The sequence below is a fragment of the Musa acuminata genome, chromosome BXJ2-7 (assembly GCF_036884655.1).
Source record: "Musa acuminata AAA Group cultivar baxijiao chromosome BXJ2-7, Cavendish_Baxijiao_AAA, whole genome shotgun sequence".
In the NCBI taxonomy this organism is placed as follows: domain Eukaryota; kingdom Viridiplantae; phylum Streptophyta; class Magnoliopsida; order Zingiberales; family Musaceae; genus Musa; species Musa acuminata.
The window spans coordinates 31794383-31809573 of NC_088344.1; the positions used below are offsets into that span (position 1 = coordinate 31794383).

General features: G+C 36.6%; 1 protein-coding gene across 2 annotated transcripts; it reads right to left on the reverse strand.

The window, feature by feature from the left end:
• Window positions 1–601: 601 nt before the first annotated feature.
• LOC135617590 (probable monogalactosyldiacylglycerol synthase 1, chloroplastic) lies at window positions 602–5759 on the reverse strand. 2 transcript variants are annotated; one of them, XM_065117976.1, is made up of 8 exons: window positions 5069–5759; window positions 4806–4978; window positions 4486–4647; window positions 4239–4380; window positions 3886–4110; window positions 2703–2765; window positions 2550–2624; window positions 602–953 (listed from the first exon to the last, which is right to left on the reverse strand). In XM_065117976.1, exons 1-8 carry the CDS (start codon window positions 5567–5569, stop codon window positions 717–719), a joined length of 1578 nt encoding a protein of 525 aa, XP_064974048.1. In that variant the 5' UTR covers window positions 5570–5759; the 3' UTR covers window positions 602–716. The 2 variants fall into 2 exon arrangements, with proteins under 2 accessions (XP_064974048.1, XP_064974049.1); XM_065117977.1 differs by lacking the exon at window positions 2703–2765.
• Window positions 5760–15191: the final 9432 nt, after the last annotated feature.

Below are 15191 nucleotides of genomic sequence, written 5' to 3' on the forward strand. Positions count from 1 at the left end.
CTAGCTTTATAAACAGAAGATTTTTTCATCGAGGATGTTTTGAAGATGCATCCAAACACACTTAGAGAAAAATGGGTGAACTAAAAGAACCACCACATTGCAAAATCTATCTTCATTTTTGTTAGATTTATTGGAGATTTGGACTATCCATTACGAAATCTAACCTCAAGTTTGTTAAGCCACAAACATAGCATCATTAAGATCTTATCAGTTTCCGGCCGTCAGATTTAGCCTTGTCTTAGTCCTTGTAGTTTAACCTTAAATTAATAGTAATAGACTTGTCTAACTTTATATAGATTCATGTTACAATCAAGTTAGATTTTAAACTATTATTAACTTGTACATATTGTCATCATCGTATCCTATCAATTTAATGAGCTTCACAATTAACTCGACATACATCTACATTGAGAGCATCAAAAAATTGGAACTGAGTTATCTGAAATTCCAAATATGGTTGTTAAACTTACCATTGAGGGTAGGCATGACTTGGTAACTAAAAATGTCTGCTCTTCATTTGTTCAAGTGCGTTTGTATTCAAACCTAGAAACTCAACCTGTGTGGATTGCAACTAAGAAATTGGGAATCAGTTCCAAGAAAGTGCAAAAAGCACGCAAAAGGATTATTTTGATTGATACAGAAAAAATGTTGAAAATGAATCACAAGATTGCCAACAACTCAGATCATCAGATCGGTGAAGTATGATAATAGTAAGGTCAGGTGGAACAAGAGTACTGAGGCACCAGAGTTCTTTGTCTCACCAACTCATGAAGATCATGAACAATCTTAAAAACCGCTTCTGGGCGTGCTAATTTCAGAGCATTTTGAGACATGGCTCTTAGCTCGTCAGATTTTGGACCAAACCACTGTGCAACAATGTTTGCTATCTCTTTTGGTGATTTTGAGAACTTTCCACATCCATTGTCCACAACATAAGGAACATTGCCAGCTTCCTGTCATGCAAACATATAGCTCAGTTTTAATCAACAATAGAACATGACTTTTAGGAGGTAAGTGAATAAGTCAATCGGAAAGGACACCTTTCACGATCAAAGAATAGAATTGATTGATACTCATTCTCTTCTTATATATCAACTTTCATATCTACATTCATCAGACGGGAAGGAACATGAAATCTATAAACTAAGCTTATCCAATTAGTTTGCAAGTGGATTATAGGTGCCTGAGTTATATTTTCAGAATATTCAAAGTAATAGACATTGGTTCTTCCAGAGAATTGAAGGGCATCCTGGCATGCCAGCGTGTAGATGGTGTAACTGCATAATGCCAATTGTAATAGAAAAATTGTAATCAAACAAAGAAATAATAAGCTACACTGACTGATTTGTTTGTTTGAGTTTATAATAAAGGTCCCGAACAATATAAGAGACATGAAGTGAAGTTTAACTATCTATTTAACTTCCTCTACTTTTTGTTATGTTCAAAAATTATTATCTGACTTAAAGCATAACTGAGACTAACTGCTGAAAGGACGGCTGAAAACTAGAACAGCCAAGACAAACTTTAAGCTCACATGGTCTCCATAAAATTGTGAGCAACTTTCCAACATCAGTTACTGTAAGAACAAAAGATTACAGTCACATAAAAAAGGAAATATTGAGCCTGGCCCTGGGAAAAATATAGTAAAGGAGGGTCAAATCATATCACCTACTAATAATAAGATGGAATTACAGGCTTTGTTTTATACCACAGAAAAATCATATCACTTTTTAGAATTTCTGTCTCCATCCATTCTTGTTGTAACAGAGTCAAGTTTCTTTTTCCAATGCGAAAGAAGACTAATCAGATCTCCTCCTATTTGATTTAATTTATACACCCTTCCTAATATCTCCATGTCTATGGGGGTTAAATCAACGATAGAGGTGCCCCTAGTCAAGTACCGCGACTTGGACTGGTGGCTCACACCACTATGTAAAACCCAAGTGGAACAGTGGATTGATGCGGTACAAAAACAAAGCCTGTAAGCCTGTAATTCGAAAAAATAGCACCCACCCCCTCTACAACACCGTATGAGGGATGGCAAAGGAGAATAGAGAAGGCTAGGCAAGAGATCTGATCACCAAGAAGTTCTTTTTGGGTTTTCAAAAGTTTCCGTCACTTGCCACACCAGCAGCACACACTGCACCAACCTCTAGCCAGGATTGTGAAGTTATGAAGTTATGTGGGCCTACTGGCAAGGTTGTTCTTCTCGATTATGCATAAATCTGAGTGAGATGTCAAGTCCAATCTACTATGATAAAAGAAAGCTGATGAAGAATCCTAGGGATGTCCATGTCTGTATGATGAAAGAGCTTTTAGCATTGTACTGCAGAAGATTTATTGAGAAAGCTTAGAAAGTTGCAATTAGTTAATATCACATGAAACATGACATAAAAACAACTACAAGGACCAATTTAATGAGTTTGTACTTTTGTGATGGTGTGTACTCTTACAAAAAGTACTGAAAGAGCAAACTCATAAAAGGTTGCAAAAACCAACTCATAAATGACTGAAAAGGCAGTGCACCTAAAGAATCCAAGCAAGCTTACCTGCCCTGCAATATAGTCATTTAGAATAATAGGGAGACCACGGATCATGGCTTCTGCGATAGTTCCTGGTCCTGCCTATAAAGGAAAAGACTGATTATATTTGTTGCTTAGAAGTTCATGTCAGAGATTTGAAACAGAGATAAGAAAATTTACTTTGGTTATTATGCAGTCACAAGCACCCATGCATTCTTCCATCTTAGTAACAAAACCTTTTACCTGGAAATTCAACAAGATGAATAAAGGTAAGAGTGCTTCATACAGAACATACGAATCATGCAAGATTTGCGTCCAATTACATTTCAAATAAAGAATGCCAAAAGTCACTGAACATTTAAACTATAGATATTGAAGCGATATCTAGAATAAGCTTATGCGAGTTATGCCTTTCTTAGACAATGTCTAGAAGCATAACAACAGACTTTAATATTAACCATTTGGGTTCCACCATTGATCCTCTTCACATTCTCTGACAAACTAATCATATCTTTCTCAATACTCCTAAGCAAGTCAGTTCAGTTTTCTTTTCTCTCACGTAGTACTTGTTTTTAAAACCGGATCATTTTTCCTTCCCGATGCATTAGTATAGCATAATTTGACATTTACCATGTCCCTTGATAATATTTCACTTCAATGCTGGTTGCAACAGAGAGCATATAATGAGGTTGCCTCCTTAATAGAATATAATGATAGAGAACATCATTGTGGTATGGCGAATTACCAAGAGACATGATTTTTGAATCTTGATATCAACAAAATTATTTTGTACTATAAGATATAGTCATAAATCAAGAATAAACTGCAAATGAAACCTATGGCCATTTGTGCTTAGAACCAAGAAGAAGCAAAAAGCTTTCAACTAAAATGAAGCAAAATGCAGAGGTATGTCATTGGATATAACATCACCGAAGCCCATACAAGTTCAGAAATCTCAATTTCAGGGGAAAATTTGAAGAAATTTCCTATGGGCCTCTTTTATAGGGTTAACCAGCCTTTTTCCAATTTTTTATTCTTTTCACCCCTTAGGTACTGAAACTCATCTTCCATTGGGCGAAAGAGATGAAGTATGTGAACGACAAAAGAGGATGAAAAGAAAATTGGATAGGAAACAAAAGAAACAGGGTGCCTCAGTCTGGAGATGTTGAAATCACAAATCGAATCAAATCAATTGATAGTCTAATCAGAATTCAGCCAAGAGTGATTGACAATGTCAAATCAGGATGACCTAACTTTATATTGTAACCGATCATATTTGGCCAACTTCGATCTGGATCAGACTGATATCAACTGATTCCAATGAATAAGTAATAGAACCACTAATCACGAGAAATGATAGTACCTGAACAGGAATCTTCCAGTCAATCGACTGCAATCTGTTGGCAAGTTTTTTGTTTCGACCACAGATTACAAGGATCTGACCTAAGGGTTCTCCAAGATTCTCATTGAACAATGTATCACCAAGTGCCCTGGCAGTAGCTTCGATAGGGCCCATTCCTTCCCCTCCTCCCATCAATAAAACAGCAGGTAAGTCCTCATCCATGCCTGACTCCCTTCTTAGTTCAGCCTGTCATGAATAAGGAAGACTAAAGATATTTAAAACAAGTGAAGGACTAGTAAATTAGTTATTAATAACACTTGAAGAGGGAAGACTGACTAATAAAATTTGATTCTTTTGGTAGAAAAATTACCTACCTTAGGTGGCACTGGCTTAACAAAAGAAGGACGCACTGGAAGGCCATAGACCTTGATCTGTGAAGGCTGCAGTCTAGCCTTTAATGCCCTCTTTGTCACTTCAGAAGAAGGACAGTAGCATCTTGTTACGAGCCTATGGAACCTACAACATACCAAACGAAAGAAAAACTATGATGAACTCATGAAGTATTGTGAATATAAACAGAAGCTAATTAATGATGTCAACTGATTTGTAAAGTAAGCGTACCATGTCGGGTGGCATGTGCTCAGATCTGTCACAACCGTAGTAAAGATGATCTTCTTCAACAGACCTTTTGCCCTTAGGATACGAAGCGGAACATGTTGCATTAGAGGATGTACACTAATAATAATATCAGGTTGGTACTTCATCAACCCTTTCGCAACTTCTCTGCACACGAAAACCAAAAAGTCCAAATCTTGTAAGCGAACTCTGGATCTAAATGACCATCAGAGAGAATACTAATTATCACAAAAAAGCAAATTTCTCAATTTTTTATACGACAAAGACAAGGTGATTGAAAAATAAAAACAAAGAAAAATTCTCACCGAGCTATAAATGTTGAGGTTGCCGCAAAATGAGGTTGATGCACCAAGCGAGGGGCGGTGCCATAGTATGTCATTTTCCATAAAGCACCGTGCTTTACCAAGAAGTTATAGCTCCTAGGCAACTGATTAAATGGCCATGGGGTGTGGTCGGTCCACAGGTCCGTCACGAACACCTGCATCGGCACATAATTTCGAAGCTAAAACCAAGAAAGCCAAATCACACAACCAGAAGACAAGACGCTACTAGGAATAACCTTCCTTACCTGGTACTCGTCTCCGAATTCCTGATTGAAGGCGGCCTTGATGGCTTCCGCCGACGCCCGATGTCCTCCGCCAGTATCGCTCATCAAGATCAGAACTTTTTTGGGCCTCTCGTACTCTGCCACGCCATTGACCGGCACGCCGTCGTCCTCGACGACCGCGGGACCCTCGCCATCCAGCCGGATCTCATCATTCGAGACACGGATCGAGCCGAACCCAATCGGGACACGGCGCTCGCAGTGGAGCCGCAAGAACCGATTGAACTCGCCCCAGAGGCGGTGGAGCCTCGACGAGGATAACGGGGCCCCTCCGGAGAGCGAGGCGAGAGCGGCCGGCCGGCGGTTCCTCCTGCTCGGGGGGGCGGAACACAAGGGGAAGCTAAAGGGGACGGAGGAGGAAGAAGTAGGGAAAAAGGAAATTCGACCTAGAAAGGAGTCGAGGGGGAGAAGGCATTGGAGATCGAGGAGACTGGATGGCTCCTGACTGATGGAAGAGGGCGGCATGGTGGCGAATTGGACGGAAGGCGAAGGCACATGAGCGGGTTTAGTTAGGGTTTAAAGGAGGGAGAGAAGTGAAGCGAGACGAGGAGACCGGAATGGGTTTTGAGAGGAGGAAGGCACGAACAGAGGGAGCGAGGCGTAGAGAACGAGCGAGGCGGAAGGTGAGCCACACACGGCGTTTACGAAGAAGGATTGTTGTTGGTGCTATAAAAAAGGTTTTGGAAGGGGAAAAAAAGGCTTGTGGACAGTGCACAGTAGACTTCACTGAAATGACCCAAATACCATAATATATTTGTGGCGGAAATTGAGAAGCACATCATGTTGTCGCTTTAGATGGAAATGATACTCTATGATATGGCATTATGGGTTATAATAGCATTAGAGACAACAATAGTGCTCGCTTCAACTATTGAATGGGTGAAAAAGAGTGGGTTGGGCCCAACGGTGGGCCAATGAAGACACCAATGCATGATGGAGATGCCAATATTATGATAATAAGCTCGAAGGATGGAGTCTCTCAACTGCGCATGTGTGTGCATAACACGTGTTACATGTACGCACACGCGCGTCGGTGAAGGCGGCGTGAGAACGTTGCGTGCACCGACCACGGAAGCAGGTCAGACCCTCGCGTGGCGCGCGTGGTCCAGTCGAACGTGCATGCGTGCGTGCGCACGTTGAACGTCGACTCTAATGTGCATTTGGTGCACCACTTATTAGTCTGGTAATAATAAATTAAGATATTTCATTCTATAATGATGGCTTGAGTATGCGTGGTTTTGTCTCTCTGATCAGGTCAAAAAAGTTGACCGATTTGGGTGTGTGGAAAGATGAGGTGAGAAAAGGTCTGTGTAGCTGAGAAGGGCTTCTCACTTCGAGTTCTTCTTAGCCTATGTTGGTGCTTGTCACATCACAAGTGGTTCTCTTCAGAGATGCAGTGAGAATGGATTTTGTAGGCTCGTGAGACGCGTGATTCACAAATGTGTTTCTCTCAGTTCACTTTTAACTGCAATTGGTAATAAATATATAATTGTGGACGGACTACTCCTTTGACCAATTCTAATAATAATAATAATTCAAGTGATCATCGTACAATATGTGTTGGTCAAGACCTAAAGGGCATAATGATTTGATCACATCCTTATAGTTTTTTTCTATTTAGCAATGTAAGAGTTTTAAACGTGATGATAACTAAACACGAGAGTTATGCTTGCTATGTCATAGGACTTAACACTTCACTATACCAACTGTTTATGTTCGTGTTTCAGGTTAATTATAAATTATCTACTGTAATTAACCTCATTTAGTATTTCGATTTCTATACTTTTAAATTTTATTAAGATTTCTATACTTATAAAAGATAAACATTGATATCCCTATAGAGGATTAAAATGATAATTTTATAAGATTAAAAATTAAGAGAGAAAGAGAAATTTTGTTGAAACAATGAATTTAAATGTTTCACTTTAGTAAAAGATAGTTAATTACATAAAGTAACTTATAATTAACTCTCGTATGCTAAATATGCTAATGACTAAAAGAAATATAATATGATAGTAGAGTCCTAAAAGTATAACTTTACATTTTTATTTTGCTTGAGAATCATGAGAAAGGAAAGTCTCTCTTATGCTTTTGAGGTATCAGTCAGTCTACAAATATTAGAGCAAGAGAACCATTACAATAAAAATAAATAATTATTTATAATTTATGCCAACCCAAATGGAGCATTAATGATTTCATAACAAAGGTTAGTCATGTTCTCATCAAGCATATATCTATAGCAATCTTAAGTATTTCTTTTCAAGTTCGTAATAAATCTCTTGCAGAGGTGTATTCTTTTCATATTAATTTATTTATTATGGAAAGGCTGATATTTCCAAGTTATAGGTCAGTTGCCATCAACATGAACAACATGCTTGCCATCTCAATAAAATTTGGATTAGATGCTACTTATCCCACTGATTCCAGCCAAAATATATATAGCCTTTGCAACAAATAAAGGATGAAATGCAAGTCTTAGCACAAGGAACACAGCCACAGTGATTCTCTTTATCACCATAAGCTCAAGGTGGATTCATCACCCCACTCCCCCATAAAATGACCTTTGACTTAGTGAACAATCTCTCTTATTGGCTTCCAAGAATCCAACTAAATCAATAAATAGTTTTGTTAAAAATAAAGTTAAAGATAGTTAAAACCAAAATATATATTATCAAACTCTGTCAATTCAAGATTAGTTTTGAGTTCATTTTTATCTTTATCACATACATAAATATTCCTTAACATTTATTCTTTATATTACATATTGGATGTGAGAAATACGCTTAGGATAACGATTATGTACCTTAAAATTTTACTTCCTTTAACTCTCTTTGAATTTATCATAGTTTAATCTATTTATCGATTTAATGTGTTAGATTTATGCCATTGCTCTTACTGTTGTCACTTCAAATAATATTAGGAATTGGAGTCCTGATATTAAATAGGACCACATGAATGCACCAACGGGAGAGGATTCTCAAGACAAATGGCTACAGTAATTATAGGGGGCTGCCTATCAGTAGGTAGAGTGGGTTCTACAGGAGATTAATGACAACCTCTCATTTCCTTATATATTGCTGCAAACCTTAAACATGCATCACTGCAGAGGTGTAGTGAAGATTTCAATTCACTGGCACCACAGAGACAAGAAAACACAAGCTTTGGTTAGTGCTTTACCCCTTCATATACTGGCGTTTCTTCTCCATGGTCGCAACAGCCATCACAGTACTATTCCTCTATTACCGAGATGACAGCAGCATGGATTGGTGTTGAGGTCTGTCGTCTCAGGGAGCGCAGTGGTCGCGCAGTGTTCCCCATCTGCACCACACAGTTCCTCCTCATTTCAAAGGAGGAGTAATCTTCCAAGTGTTGAATTGTCAACCATTGAGATCGATAAGCTTAGCTTGGACATATCTGATGTCCTTGAGACCTTTCATGGCTGGCCCTGCTCTGAACCCGAAGCCTTCTCTCTGTCTGAATTTAATAGAGAACAGTTTCCCTGGTTGCGTTCTTCTTGTCATGATCACAATTGCTTTGTATGGATGGTGCACAAACACTGGGAAGGTTGATATGACATATATATATATATATATATTATACTATAATAATGACCTCATCATTATGACTTTTACACTATGTCGAGTCAATCATATAACATGCTGTGTGATTCGGCAGAGCTACAACTATTGAACATTAGAATCCATGATCCAAATGATGAGATTATACCTCAAACGACTGCTTAGATACAGAAGAAGAGGAGGAGGATGTTTCTGATAAGTTCAGCAAACGGATCATGCAGTGGACATCTCTGCGGTCCAGGAGATGCAGAGTCCTTTGCTTGTTGTTTTATGGCACATGGGATGGAGAGCTCAACCAGCCAGCCGACTGCTGCAGCCAGTGTCGTTTTCCGATTCGTACAAACACAAATATAGTGTTTGAATGTTTCCGTCAAGTCTCATTAATTTACTCTGGCCCGGATTGTAAGGCTGGCCTCCCTCTATCTTGTTCGTAGTGATGTCTATAAAAGCAATCCCCCCATGGCTGTGTCGTTTCCCTCGCTAAATGTTCTCTCTCTGCTCACAGCTTTTCACGGTGAAAAGGAGAAGCCTAGAGTGAGAAAGAGGGGTGGGTCTCATTTTTCTTCAGCTATTAGGAGTATGAGAGAGATAGAGAGAGAGAGAGAGACTGTTTTCTCCTTGTCTCAGTGGATGTGGCGGCCGAAGCTTCCCAACAGTTGACTGTGTTGGATACGTGAAACCCGGGGGATACATTTGCTTTGCGTTCCCCGCCTGATCATCTATCTATGAGCAACGGTTGGCTCTTCTCTCGTGTTCGTCTCTTCCCTGAGAAGTGGAGAAGGACACGCAGGTCTTTTTGTGTTGCAGGAGGAGGTACTGGTGTACAAGAGTTGCCTTTATTGCCTACTTCGAGTGTTGGGTGCTGAGGAAGAAAGGGTAGATTCAACAAGGATGGTGGTAAACACTGAAGAGAGAGAGGAGAGAGTAATATCTGGTGTGTCAATGGAAGTAATTAAATACATTGACTGGTCCACATCTGTGCAGAGAAGAAGAGTCATGTAGAAGGCGGACAAAGAAGAGGAGTGCTTTCCAGGAGGGGATGGGTTTACCACCGAACAGAGAGAGAGAGAGCGAGTGAGATTGAGAGCAAATAGTAGGTGTAAGTGAGTCAAAGAATGTAAAGAAATAAATATATTCACTGTTTTGTCCTTGTATCTTTCCTTTTGGTTCAGGAGAGCAGAAGAAGAGTGATGGAGAAGCCAGAGAAAGGAGAAGGGTGCTTTCCGGGAAGAGATGGTGCTTTCTTCTTCTACTGCCATGGCAGCACACTTGGATGCTCGCTCCAACTAGTAGGAGGAGGAGGAGGAGGAGGAGGAGGAGGAGGAGGAGAACTAAGAAAGAAAGAAGATGGAGGGACTTGCAGCCCAACACAAGGAAGCTGCAGCTGAACTCAAGATGGATTGGGCAGTTGATGGGAGGCTTCGACACACATTAGATGAAGATGAAGATGAAGATGAAGGCGAAGATAAAGATACAAAGCTGGTGACTGTTGTCTTGCTTTGAGGTTTGTGCGTTCGTGGCGTGCGATATTGGCGTAATAGGCTCAATCACTTCTTCCTTACTGTCTCATCTTGTAGATGTTGCTTTGTTTTTGCTGTGGTGATGGTTGCTTCTATGCAAATCTTGTCATTTGTCTTCTCCTCTCCATTGTCCAACAACCATGTGAACGCATGCAATGATGGTTCAGATGCGGTGGGAAGGGACAACGGTCGGTTGGATTGATGTGCTTGTCTTCTATTACCTCCACAGCTCACAGAACTACTCCTATCCACCCCCTGTGGCTATGTTGCAGCACCGACGAGGAAGAAGAGCTTGCTGACAAACTCTTTCCTCATTTCCTTCTTCCTTGTTAAGTTGAGAAACGAAAGAGTAAGAGCATTCAACCCCATTCGATCAATTGCCTGCTTGCACATACAGCACAGGCCATTCTGTGAAGAGCAGCACAAGTGCTCCAAGCACAGTAGATCAAAGTGTTGACTCTCCATTTATGGATCATTGCATTAACATCAAGCAGTCATGGTTTGAAGTGGTGACTACTGTTGATGAAAACTGTCTAATGGAGAGATTCCTGAACTTGATTTCACCATGTTAATGAAAATAGCTGTTTCTGATATAAACAGAGAAGAGAATACTGCAAGCATAGAAAAAGTTGCTTTACCAAAGTTTATATTGTGTTCAACCAAAATTTCTACCTTTAATGGTTAACCAACAGATGAAGAGCTTCACTCAACTTACGACTCTGACCAGAACAAAAAGTTATCAGCAATCTTTCCTTAATCATTGAACAAAAGTAAGATATATGAAACTGAATCTAACTACAATGTGGAACTCATTATTGGCCTATGTTATGAGTTGTTCATGCTGGTCCACTTGACAATTACAGATTCTGACTTCCATGGAAAAATCTACCCTACTTTAGATGCATTCAACTGCTTGAGAATTTGATGGCACCGATACACAACAGCATTAGAAATGGATGCAGAACCGAAACTTCACCTCACTCGGATGCCACATTAATTGCAAGAACTGAGCTTTTAGCAGCTGGCCTGACTCTGGCTTCCCTGGGGATATAAAATGATACTGTTGTTGAGAATTTGGTCATGCATGATAAGGATGTTTCTTCTTTTTCTTTTTCATGTTTGATGTTCTCTACTGTTTCTGAAGGTACAATTGAGTCGATGCTGTCCCCATCATCATCAACTTTCTCCCATTTCTGTTTGATGTTCCTATACTTTAGCTAATGGAGGCATGTCGATGGACTATTTAAAAGGTACATTTACATACCAACTCATCAAGAAAAGGAATTTTGGATGTGTCTCACCATTCGATTATCTTCCTTAACTTGTTGAGTCTAAATCACTATATGATTTGATATGATATTAAATTAAAATATTATAATTTTAGCTACTTAAGACTTGGCATCCTCACCGAGGATCAATATGATTTAGAATTAAACTCCAGTAGTTCTATGATATATCTTTTAGTTTTGTTTATGGATGATTCATCATATATCAAATAGTAGTTCGGCTTTAATATCATTTATCACAATCTAGTCGAATATGATAATTGAATCATTAGCTTATTGAACATAAATTATTGATAAAAAAATATTTGATAATCAACTTTTCTCTTACTTCCCATATAAAATGAAAATATTACTTACAATGGACAGATTAAGAGACAAATAGTTAATGATTTTTTTAAGGTTTTGGATTCATTGATTCAATAGCATATGATGCAAAAGAGAAAAAAAAAAAAGATTGATGAGCATTAGATGATTTTGTTTCTCTATTGTGTTCTTCATACAGTTTTTCCATTTGTATTTATGTTATTACTATAAAAGGGATGACAATAAAATAAATTTATAATTGCTATTGAGATTGAATAGCAAGAAAGGCCATTTAGTGAAAGTTAAATCATTTTATTCAAAACATGCAAAGACTATGGATGAAAAGTAAAAGTGTGATAAATAAATTTAAAAGGATATTTGTTAACATTTCATACAGAGGAGGAATTGAATAATATCAAAATCATGCATTCCATCCTTTCCTATAGTATCAAATTATTCATCTGATTTGCTAATTTTCTAATCAAAATAAATGAATGCTTGAGATAATAAGAAAGAATTGAATTAACTATGTATTAACTTTCATATTGAAGATACAAGCACCAAAAATAAACTCATCCAGCTACGCTGCTCTGTGCTGGAAATACATGCACAATAATGTGAAGCATATCTTAGTATTAATGACAATATTTTTGTTTTTTTACCAGAAACATAATTTGATATGCACTATTATATTATGAGAAAGATCGATGAACATTACTAGCCTATAAAAAGTAGTGACATAAGATCAAAAGTATAATTAATTTTTATCTTAGAACAATGGAGGCCTCATCTCCCGGAGGAGTCGTAAGAATAATCAAGCCTGAGGCTCAAGGTCTGATCCCAAAAACATCATTTTTGATTACAAAATGAGAGGTAAGCTTATCATATTTTGAAAATATTATCAAATTTCACATTATTTCTTCTTAAGAATTATCTTATTGAATTATCTATTATTCTCCTTGCACACTTAGATATTATGAAACCAAACACTTGAACTAATTGCCATATTCCTTTTTTTTTTTTTTGTGGCATCTATATCTTTGTCTTCAACAATCCAAAATGTTACTGTTGTGCCATCTATAACTTTCAACCCTTAAAAGTGTGCACATAATGTTACTACAATTTACACATTAGTGCTTAATAGTGTTGTTCTCTATTTATAGAAAATTGCTTATTTATTTATTTATTTATTTATTTTGACTTGGTGTTAGGAAATAAGACTTGCAACATCTGATCAAGAAGGAGAGCTTTATGGTGATAAAGCCTGATGGGGTTAAATGATTCCAGCATTAACTCCTGATCAAGGGTTCTTAGATTTCATCTAGCAAGTCTTTGAACTTGAATATCATTTTATGATCTACAATAATCAGAGCAAGAAATCAAGAATCATGATGAGTGCTCAAAGGAAGAGATCACTTTAGTCATATCTCAAGACAATTCAATTGGACAAACTTTGTTTTAGAGAGAAGCTGAAATCAAATGCCAAGGCAACTAATTGTACTAAATTTTTCTTTTTTTTTTCCTATAAAAATCTTGTATGATTCATTTGAAATTTACAATTTGTCTCTTTTGTTTGTGTATGAATATCTTTTTATTTATATTCTTCAGTGCAAAATTAAAGTGTGAATTAGATTTAAAACCTCAAACATATTATAGTCAACTATTTACCAATCTTTAAAAATCTTTTATTTAGAACCTAATTTATCTAGAAGACTCTGTGGTAATAAAAATAATAGTGAGCAATTCCAAAATCATCCATTTTATCCTTTCCTATTTTTTCAATCATTCATATGATATAATTGAAAATAAATTATAATAATATTTTAAACAAAATAGATGGATATTGAGATGATATAAGGGGTTTAGATGAATTATATTGATAGAACCTTATAACTTTTTTTAAAAAAGGATAAATGGTGAATACAATATTATTAGGAGTCATTACTCTTATCAATTATACTAGCTAATATCTTCAAAATTTATTAGATGATTTTTTGAACCCTCAAGGTTTGATAAATGGATTTGGAATACCCATCAGATTAATATTTTGGAGTTAATAATTTATTGAATAAATTTAAACCTTCAAACCTTGAGTGGATCTAATATATTATCACGAGACTAATAATTAAGGTATAAAAATTTATTAGATAAGATTTTGAATTTTCTAACTTGGTTAATGGATTTGGTATATCATCAGCAAATCAATATTTTAGATTTATTTTTTCTGTACTTTATATATATATATATTATTTATATTCATATATTTGCTCAAATTTCATCAAGTCTATATCATAGTTTCTCCTCCAAATGACTTCCAATAAATCTTATAGCATGTTGGGTTCGGACACCTAATGTAGCATGTTTTAGATACACTACTTTATGTTGGAAATGTATTAACAATATTATGAATTATATCCTATTATTAATAACAATACCATGTACATAATTTGGATATGCATGATGATGAGGTGTGGTATTAGATGCCATGAAAGATAAATGACATTTACTTGAAGGAATAGCAAAACAATGTATGTCCAAAGAGTGAACTACATTTCCAAAATCCCCCTTGCCTATTGTCATTATTTTGCTACCTTTGCATTTGCTAGTAAAACAATAACTTGGATGGTTTCCGCTATAGAGAACTTTGCAATGGTATTTGATAACCACATTCTTCCTCTTCTTTTTATGTCATCTTGTGTTCATTAAGTTGTCTAATAGATTCTTCTCTTAGATGTATTGTATTTAAGACATGAATTCACACTCATGCGCTAGGCATCTCAGGAGGCAAATAGTTTATAGCCTTTGAAGATTTGAAGAGTTCTAAGATATTATCTAGCAAGTCTTTGAATTATACTTATGAACAAATACAAAAACAAGTAACTTAGAATCATAACGAGTTTTCAAAAGAAGAAATGAGAGATTTCACATCGAATATCTAGTTGACAGTAATCAAGGGAAATATATATGATATCAGATGTCAAGATAACTAATTATACTACATCATTTTATAATATCTCAAAAGAATTTTCTTTTTTTCATGTAAAAAATGATGAATGATTAACTTGAAATATGTATTTTTATCCCTTTGTTTTTTTGAATAGATAGATACCTTTTGATTTTATTCTTCAATATTGGATCATAAAAGTTTGGATTAACAATCTTATTCAATATTCTTGTATCTATAACCTAATTTATTTAGAAAACTCTATGTTATTAAAAATAAGATTGCGAATTACAAGTAATACATACATCCGAAGAAATCAATTAATAATTGGACCAACATGGCTCCAAATGAGAATGATTGGATAGGAGGCTCGATGTTAATTAGGTTTAGCTACACTTGTCTTCCTATCTTATTAGGATCTGATGCATACAAACTGAATCAAAGCGTATAATAAAT